Genomic DNA, 9,891 nt, shown 5'->3' with positions numbered 1-9,891 from the left:
CATTCTCAGGGCGAGCCAGGTGCTTGTGAAGGAGCGGGGCGGGGCTGAGGGGTCTGCTGATGGCAAAGTGAGGCGGCGGCAGAAGCTTGGAGAGGAGGCCTGGCTGGGGACTGGGTCTGATGGGGGCTGCGCAGAGCAGTCTGTGGGTGTGATTCTGGGTGAGCAGAGGCTTGGGTTTCTGGCAGCGGCTGTGGTTAAGAGTAGCTTTGAGTCACGCGCCCTTGTTTGGGTACCACAAATTCCACAACAATATACCTGCAACATTATCAACAAGACGCCAGACTTGAGATCCTGTGAGGTGTTACCTGAGTTAACCTCTAAGCAGACTGAAATTCTCTCAAGTATCATTCAGCAGCCCCTAGTCACTGAGCCCTTAATTCCTTCACTTCCGACCTCCTGGGTTCTTGTCCAGATTCCTGGCACCCAGTTTAGATTTCTGGGCGAAAGACATTCCTGCCTTAGAGAGCTTTTCTCTCTGAAATTTCATTTCAAATACCTTTTGTATGTCCACTTTAGCTTCTCCTAAAGCTGTCCATTTGTGATCCGAAAGACTGTTTCTTTTATAGCATTTGTTTTCCCTTAGTTGTCAGATTAACTCAAAACATACTACTTCCAAGGGGGTCTTCTTTGATTCCTCCAACTTTTCTCCTAAACAAAAGGGAGGTTTAAAAACATTAGCCGGCTCCCTCTGCGCCCGCCGCTGGCTCCCGGGGCGCAGAGTGGGGCCACAGTCGCAGCCGCTGCGTCGCGCTCTCCAGCTGTTACCCTCCATGTGCCCGGGCTCCCTCGCTCCCCTTCCTCAGGCCGCTGTTTACCCCGGGGTCTATGGAAGGACCCCTCAACCTGGCTCATCAGCAGAGCAGACGAGCAGATCGTTTAGTAGCTGCAGGGAAATACGAAGAGGCTATTTCTTGTCACAAAAAGGCTGCAGCGTATCTTTCTGAAGCTATGAAGCTGACACAGTCTGAGCAGGCTCATTTATCACCGGAACTGCAAAGGGATAGTCACATGAAACAGCTTCTCCTCATCCAGGAGAGGTGGAAGAGGGCAAAGCGGGAGGAAAGATTGAAAGCCCAGCAGAGCACAGACAAGGATGCCGCTGCCCAGCTTCAGGCATCTCACAGACCGTCTGCTGAGGACGCAGACAGCCAGAGCCCCCTGCTCTCTCAGAATTACAGCCCTTCCACAGAGAAACACTTGCCTGAGATTCAGGGGGTCTTTGACAGGGATCCAGACACACTACTATTTTTACCTCAGCAGAAGAGCGAGCCAACAGAGCTGTGCATTGGAAGCAAAGCCCCAAGAGATGATAAAACAATTGTAGAGGAGCAGGCAACCCAAATTGCAGATTCGAAGAGGCATGTGGAATTCCTCGTGGCTGAGAATGAAAGATTAAGGAGAGAAAATAAACAGCTAAAGGCTGAAAAGGCCAGACTTCTAAAAGGCCCGATAGAAAAGGAGCTTGATATAGATGCTGATTCTGTAGAAAAGTCAGAGTTACGGAGCTTGCCACCACATGCAGAAACCGCTACAGCCTCTTCAGCCTGGCAGAGGCTTGCATCAAACACTGGGAAAGCCAAGGTATTCCAATACCCAATCTTCCTCCCTTGGATTTTCCATCTCCAGAACGTCCCCTCGTGGAACTCTCTGAAGATACTCTGAAAGGACTTATGAATAATTAAAATGGAAGGTCAGGGCTTCCCTGGTGGCGCAGTGGTTGACAGCCCGCCTGCCGATGCAGGGGACACGGGTTCGTGCCCCGGTCTGGGAAGATCCCACATGCCGCGGAGCGGCTGGGCCCGTGAGCCATGGCCGCTGAGTCTGCGCGTCCGGAGCCTGTGCTCCGCAACGGGAGATGCCACAGCAGTGAGGGGTCCGCGTACCGCAAAAAAACACAAATAAAATAAAATAAAATAAAATGGAAGGCCATAGAAGAGGTGAAAAAGAGGAAATAATACGGTAATACAGTTAATCCAGCAAGAAAAAAAAAGGAAAACCACATGCAAGGGTGTCCCGGAGATGCTGCACCCAGCATGCTGCGGAGGAGAGGCATTGACAAGACTCGGAAACAGTCACTGTGAAGTATGTCGCGCATCGGATTTACTGACTCGAGCTAATGATTCCAGACTTGGCAGATACTAAACTCTTGGAGGTTCACTTTCTCCTGATACAAACCAAATGGCTACCTGGAATAATTTTTTTCAAGCAACGATTATTTTTCTTCAGGGTTAAAATGTATAAAAGTATGTTATGTGTAATTAATCTATAATGCCATAAATGATAATGCAAAACCCAAATAGTAATGGTCGCCTGAGGGGCTACCTTGTATTTGAAACATGCTTTCTATTCATGCATTGACTGTATGCATCTTGTTATGCATATTTCCTTTGTTTAATAAGGTGTGTAAGACACACCTTTCTAGAAGAAACTGTGTGCCACACTTTGCACTACTCGTAACATAATGATAACCTCAAGACTATCAGGAGAAATATTTAAATTTCCATTTTATGAAGAAAGGAACCAAATTATTAGTTATGCTTTTTAAAAAAATTACCAGTTTACATAATTAATCAGGGTGCATTTTAAGTTGTAACTTTTTTTGTTTAATGTATAATGCATCATTTGAAAACACCAAGGAAATATCCTTTTGTTTTTAATGAGGCATGAGTGGCAGTACTGATTGTAAGCAATCAGTAAAGTAATTGTATTAAAAAAAAATAGCCAATCGAAACACTCCTACACTGTGGGTGGGAATGTAAATGGGTACAACTGCTATGGAGAACAGTATGGAGGTTCCTTCAAAAACTAAAAATAGAACTACCATATGATCCAGCAAAACCACTCCTAGGCATATATCTGGAGAAAACCATAATTTGAAAAGATACATGCACCCCTATGTTCACTGCAGCACTATTTACAATACCCAAGACATGGAAGCAACCTAAATGTCCATCGACAGAGGAATGGATAAAGGAGATGTGGTACATATATACAATAGAATATTACTCAGCCATAGAAAGGAATGAAATAATGCCATTGACAGCAACATGGATGGACCTAGAGATGATTATACTAAGGGAAGTAAGTGAGGCAGGGAAAGACAAATACCATACGATATCACTTATATGTGGAATCTAAAAGTATGATACAAATGAACTTATTTACAAAACAGAAACAGACTCACAGACATAGAAATCAAACTTATGGTTGCCAAAGGGGAAGGGGGGAGGGGGAGGGATAAATTAGGAGTTTGGGATTGACATATACACACTACTAAATATAAAATAGACAATCAACAAGGACCTACTGTATAGCACAGGGAACTCTACTCAATATTCTGTAATAACCTACATGGGAAAAGAATCTGAAAAAGAATGGATATATGTATAACTGAATCACTTTGCTGTACACCTGAAACTAATACAACATTGTAAATCAACTATAATCCAATATAGAATAAAACTTAAATTAAAAAAAACCCCAAAACCAAAAACAAAACATTAACCAATCAAATCTTCTTGATTCATGTACTGGTATTAGTCGGAATACATCTGGCAGTAGTCCTACTGTTTCTGTAAGTCTTTTGAAAGAGTACCAGAGGGAATACATCCACCCCAAGTATTTTTCTGACTTAGAAGATTCTTTTTTTGGGGGGGGCACTGCCATGCAGCTTGTGGGATTTTAGTTCCCCGACCAGGGATTGAACCTGGGCCCTCGCCTGTGAAAGCGCTGAGTCCTAACCACTGGACCGCCAGGGAATTCCGGGACTTAGAAGACTCTTAGTAGTCAACCAAATATGATAATGCAATCTGTTTGTTGCAGTAATATAATTGGTAACACAGCTGCCAACTCCTGTTTCAGAGGAAAAAATATATTATGTTGAAGACAGGATTTTAAATGCCCAATTTTATAACCTGGAATTTTCCATCTTTAGAACCTAGCCTCTAGAAACAAGAGAAACGCTATCTTGGGTTCCTGTTTTCCAAGGTGGTGGCATTTAGTGGAGTAATAATACAAATGAGAAATTCAAAAGGTTACAGGAACGGCTGATAGAAGAGTCCATTTGGTGTGGGTGTCACTAGCAGTAACTTTTAGTTTTATTTTCCTTCAACACAGAGAGTCCTCTGACGAAATTCTCCACATGCTTTAGAATTTTTTTTAAAAAAAGCACACCAGGTCCCCAACCATTCTGTAAAAGGTGTCCAACAATTAGAGAATAATCATTTTAAATAACATGACCAGGGGCAGTAAGTAATTGCGCTGCTCTTGTGTGGAAGGTGTTTGTAGAGCCAAGGCCAGGCAACAGATTTCTGTCACGCTCTTAGAGAGTAGGAGCAATGATTTGCCTGAGGGCCCAGGGCCGTCAAAGACCTGTCCTCGACCGGCGTTGTGAAGGCCAATGGTTGGGGGCCTAGAAGCGTAGAGTCTTGTGTTTCAGTAAGGCCGCGGAGTTTTGAGAGAAGCACCTCAGGGAGTTCTTGTATGTTTGGGCGCTCCGCGGAGTGAGAGGAAAAAAGGTTCCTCAGAGGCTCGGACGTGTGGGCAGACATGTTGTCCACACAACAGCTATATGGAATGGCCGGCGTCTCAAAGAGTCGTTTTCTGACGAACGTTTGTGAGGCCTGTACTCACAGAGAAATGGTGTATCTTAACCGTGAGCTTTTTCTGCCACTGGGGGGAAATTGCATTTCGTGCATCTCAGCCATTTCCCCCTGTTTCACGGAGTGAAAAGGTTTTTTAGGCGCAGCAGCTAAAGGGTAGTGGGTGTTCCTAAGAGAAGTAAACAAGTTTATGCTAAGAAGGAGGTGGGGCAGTGCAGGGTGGGGTGTGGGGGTTGGCCGCTCGGAATCCTGGGAAATAGCCCTTGCGTCCAAATTGGAATAAAGCATTCTTGTTTGGCTACGCCGCGGGGCATGCAGAGTCTTGGTTCCCCCCCATCCGGGATCCAACCCTTGTCTCCTGCAGTGGAAGTACAGAGTCTTAACCACTGGACCGCCAGGGAAGTCCCTGGAGTAAAGCATTCTTAAAACTGGGTCTCTGGGGAGAACTGCGATAAATTAATGACTTTCTTTTTAAAAAAAAAAAACATAGAGTAACCATGGCATTTGAAGAAAAAATGTTTTGCCATATACTCAGTGGAGTTCTCATGCAATGAATAGGCGTCACCCTAGTGGTGGTGTTTACTAGAGAGGTGAAAATCAAGATTTGGTGATAGTGGCTCACTTTGTCCTTACAGGTTGGGATGTTCTGTGTTAGGCTTTTAGTCCTCCCTTTGGGGCTTAGAATTAGTGTCTCAGTGGTTGTCTCCAAGTCTTCTCTCCTTTCAGAACATAAGCTGCTGAGTACTGGCCCTACAGAGCCATGGTCCATCCGAGAGAAGCTGTGTTTAGCGTCTTCCGTTATGAGGAGTGGAGATCAAAATTGGGTATCAGTTAGCAGAGCAATCAAGCCCTTTGCAGAACCTGGCCGCCCTCCAGACTGGTTCTCTCAAAAACATTGTGCTTCCCAGTACTCGGAGCTCCTAGAGACCACTGAGACCCCAAAACGGAAACGGGGTGAAAAGGGAGAAGTGGTAGAAACCGTTGAAGATGTCATTGTTCGGAAACTGACTGCTGAGCGAGTTGAGGAACTAAAGAAAGTGATAAAGGAAACCCAGGAAAAATATAGACGGCTGAAAAGAGATGCAGAACTAATTCAAGCTGGGCACATGGACAGCAGACTGGATGAGCTTTGCAATGACATTGCGATGAAAAAGAAATTGGAGGAAGAGGAGGCTGAAGTAAAGAGGAAGGCTACGGATGCGGCTTATCAGGCCCGTCAAGCAGTAAAAACACCCCCTCGGAGGTTACCTACTGTGATGGTTCGCTCTCCTATAGATTCTGCCTCCCCAGGAGGTGATTATCCACTTGCCGACTTGACTGCAACCACTATGGAAGAGGCCACCTCTGGGGTCAATGAGAGTGAAATGGCTGTGGCTTCTGGCCACCTGAACAGTACAGGTGTCCTCCTGGAGGTAGGCGGGGTCCTTCCCATGATACATGGTGGGGAGATGCAGCAAACACCCAACACTGTTGCAGCCTCCCCAGCTGCCTCAGGTGCTCCCACTCTTTCCCGGCTTTTAGAAGCTGGTCCTACACAGTTCACCACACCTCTTGCTTCCTTCACTACTGTTGCCAGTGAACCTCCAGTTAAAATTGTGCCACCCCCTGTAGAGTCTGTGTCCCAAGCTACCATTGTCATGATGCCTGCGCTGCCAGCACCATCCTCTGCTCCGGCTGTCTCCACTCCTGAGAGTGTAGCTCCAGTGAGTCAGCCTGATACCTGTGTTCCCATGGAGGCTGTGGGGGATCCACATACTGTGACTGTCTCCATGGATAGCAGTGAAATCTCCATGATCATCAATTCTATCAAAGAAGAGTGTTTCCGGTCAGGGGTAGCAGAGGCCCCTGGAGGATCAAAGGCTCCTAGCATTGATGGGAAGGAAGATTTAGATCTGGCTGAGAAGATGGATATTGCTGTGTCTTACACAGGTGAAGAACTAGACTTTGAGACTGTTGGGGACATCATTGCCATCATTGAGGACAAGGTAGATGATCATCCTGAAGTGCTGGATGTGGCAGCAGTGGAAGCAGCACTGTCATTCTGTGAAGAGAATGATGATCCCCAATCCCTGCCTGGCCCCTGGGAGCACCCTACGCAGCAGGAACGGGACAAGCCAGTACCTCTCCCTGCACCAGAGATGACGGTCAAGCAAGAGAGGCTGGACTTTGAAGAAACAGAAAGCAAAGGAATCCATGAACTGGTGGACATCAGGGAACCCAGTGTTGAGATCAAAATGGAACCTGCAGAACCAGAGCAAGGCATTTCAGGGGCTGAAATAGTATCTGGAGTTGTTCCAGCCACGAGTATGGAGCCACCAGAACTCAGGAGTCAGGACTTAGATGAGGAACCCAGAAGTACTGCAACTGGAGAAATTACTGAAGCAGATGCTTCCAGTAGGAGAGGCGATGAAACTCCAATTACAACAGTGAAGACAGAGGCATCCCCTGAAAGCATGTTGTCTCCATCACATGGCTCAAATCCCATTGAAGATCCTTTAGAGTCAGAGACTCAGCACAAGTTTGAAATGTCAGACTCATTGAAAGAAGAATCAGGGACTATTTTTGGAAGCCAGATAAAGGATGCCCCAGGTGAGGATGAGGAAGAAGATGGAGTCAGTGAAGCGGCCAGCCTAGAGGAGCCTAAGGAAGAAGATCAAGGAGAAGGCTATTTGTCAGAAATGGATAATGAGCCCCCTGTGAGTGAGAGTGACGATGGCTTTAGCATACACAATGCTACGCTGCAGTCCCACACACTGGCAGACTCCATCCCCAGCAGCCCTGCTTCTTCACAATTCTCTGTCTGTAGTGAGGATCAGGAAGCTATTCAGGCACAGAAAATCTGGAAGAAAGCCATCATGCTTGTATGGAGAGCCGCAGCTAATCATAGGTATGCTAATGTCTTCCTGCAGCCTGTTACAGATGACATAGCACCTGGCTACCACAGCATTGTACAGAGGCCTATGGATTTGTCAACTATTAAGAAAAACATTGAAAATGGACTGATCCGCAGCACAGCTGAATTTCAGCGTGACATTATGCTGATGTTCCAGAATGCTGTGATGTATAATAGCTCAGACCACGATGTCTATCACATGGCAGTAGAAATGCAGCGAGATGTCTTGGAGCAGATCCAGCAATTCCTGGCCACACAGTTGATTATGCAGACATCTGAATCTGGGATCAGTGCTAAAAGTCTTCGAGGGAGAGATTCTACCCGCAAACAGGATTCTTCAGAGAAGGACAGTGTCCCCATGGGCTCTCCTGCCTTCCTTCTCTCTCTCTTTGATGGGGGAACGAGGGGGCGCCGCTGTGCCATTGAAGCAGATATGAAGATGAAAAAGTGAAGCCTCAGAGTATCTGCACTGAGCTGAACATGAAATAGAAGTAAAGATAGAGCTTGGGCTTGTGGAAGTTCCAGAAGTGGAAGTTACAGAAGAGGAGGTGTCTGGGCCACATGACATGAGCTGGAAAAATCTCTCTCAGAGAGCTGGAGTAGCACAATTGCCTGTTTTAGGGCAAAAATTATGGGATGTGTTAATGTCCTGATGTGTTGCTAGCAGATTGTAGCTAGTTTGTACTGTCTTGTGAAGTGTACAGGCTTAAAAAAAAAAAAAACCTGTGAAGTGTATGTGTACACAATAAACTCTGAAAGAAAAGAAAAAAAAAAAAATAACATGACCATGGGCATGGCTACTTCCTGACCCCACTTAACCATATTCAGAAATCTCTAAGAGCCTGAAAGATAAGGTATTTCTGGCTGTGGTGGACAGATTCCCTTGTTTTGATAATGTTTGAGGTCCACGATCTAAGCCTGTTTTGACGATCCATTTTTCTATTTACATTTATTGAGTGTCTGCACCATCAATGTTTTGGGGGAAGCGTTAATCCATGTAAGTAAGTTACAAGTAGTTGTAACGCAAAGCACATGTGATGAGATATAAGGAAGACTCCAAAACACCCTGGGGGTTTAGAGAAAGGGGCATTATTGCTTGCCAGGGAACAACAGAAGAAATCTTAGAGGCAGTGGAATTTGAATGATGTGTCACAGGAATACTGAGTTTGTTTGTTTAATTTTTGTTTTATACTGGAGTGTAGTTGATTAACAATGCTGCATTAGTGTCAGATGTACAGCAAGTGATTCAGTTATACCTATACATATATCTGTTCTTTTTCAAATTCTTCTCCCATGTAGGTTATTACAGAGTACTGAGCAGAGTTCCCTGTGCTATACAGTAGGTCCTTGTTGGCTGTCTATTTTATATATAGCGGTGTGCACACGTCAATCCCAAAAGAGATGATGGTAAGAGCAGACAGCGCAGAGGAATTAGGAGAGCAAAGATGCATGGCATGTTTGGGAAATGCCAAGTAGACTGGTTTGGGGAGCACACAGGACACAAAAAGAATAAAAATTAGTTTATGGCCAGACTCATACGGATACCAGGCTAAGAAGTATGGTCTCCATGGGAAAGGCAATGGGGAGCTATTTTAAGCTGAGAGCACGTGGTGCTCCGGGAAGTTAAATCTCCCAGCACGTGTCAGATGATTTGGAAAAGCAGAGATTGGTGCAGAGCTGACAGCTAAGACACTGCATGCATCTCATGTTTAAGATCTTTTCTATTATTATTTCACTGTTACTATCATCATTATCTTTCACAGTCATTTATTCGACGCCTACCATGTACCAGGCACACTTGTCAAGCCTTGAAGATACACAAGTGATCAAGACAGAATGTAAGGGAGGATAATCTTGTTGGAGTCCTCAGATAATAAGCAAGAGTAAGGAGGAAAACTTCAGATGAATCAATTGTACTATGAAAATCAAACAAGGTATCCTTCCTTTCTGGGAACAGGGTGGGATAGGTTACTTGAAAGAGCCCTCCCACGGAAAACAACTAAAACTGCTGGGTAAAGTACATTTTTAAAAAAACCTTCTTAAGAGCTCAGATACAATAGTAAGGAATTTACTAGGTTGAAATCTGTAGGAAAGACGGGCCTGGAAAATTCAGGGAATCTTGCAGCTGCTTTTGCCCCGAGGACAAATGCAATCCGTGAGAACTTGAATTTGGGGTTTGGTGGCCTAGACGGGTAGAAGGGAAAATCCTAGCTCCTCAAACTGGGGGACTGGGAATGTGGCATCCTCGTCGCACCAAGCTCAATTAAGATATGAGTCAGTATAAGGCTCAACCAGGAGTAAGGCTTCCCACCCCCATGACCTGAGACCTCCTCTCTGCCAAAAGCCTGCAGGACTTAGCCCTTCTCAAATATGCGATTCACTTTTTCTAGAAAGTTC

General features: G+C 45.3%; 2 protein-coding genes across 3 annotated transcripts; both read left to right on the top strand.

The window, feature by feature from the left end:
• The first annotated feature begins 669 nt into the window (after positions 1–669).
• LOC101277227 (nuclear receptor-binding factor 2-like) lies at positions 670–1,688 on the top strand. Its single transcript, XM_033409373.2, has one exon. It carries the CDS (start codon positions 826–828, stop codon positions 1,660–1,662), a length of 837 nt encoding a protein of 278 aa, XP_033265264.1. The 5' UTR covers positions 670–825; the 3' UTR covers positions 1,663–1,688.
• Positions 1,689–5,148: 3,460 nt separating this feature from the next.
• LOC101288520 (bromodomain-containing protein 8-like) lies at positions 5,149–8,013 on the top strand. 2 transcript variants are annotated; one of them, XM_049701126.1, is made up of 2 exons: positions 5,151–6,095; positions 6,306–8,013. In XM_049701126.1, exons 1-2 carry the CDS (start codon positions 5,243–5,245, stop codon positions 7,943–7,945), a joined length of 2,493 nt encoding a protein of 830 aa, XP_049557083.1. In that variant the 5' UTR covers positions 5,151–5,242; the 3' UTR covers positions 7,946–8,013. The 2 variants fall into 2 exon arrangements, with proteins under 2 accessions (XP_049557082.1, XP_049557083.1); XM_049701125.1 differs by having other exon boundaries at positions 5,149–8,013.
• Positions 8,014–9,891: the final 1,878 nt, after the last annotated feature.

This window comes from Orcinus orca, chromosome 18 (genome assembly GCF_937001465.1).
Source record: "Orcinus orca chromosome 18, mOrcOrc1.1, whole genome shotgun sequence".
Taxonomy (NCBI): Eukaryota; Metazoa; Chordata; class Mammalia; order Artiodactyla; family Delphinidae; genus Orcinus; species Orcinus orca.
Note: the sequence above shows the minus strand (reverse complement) of the source record. Positions and strands in the feature narration are given on the sequence as shown.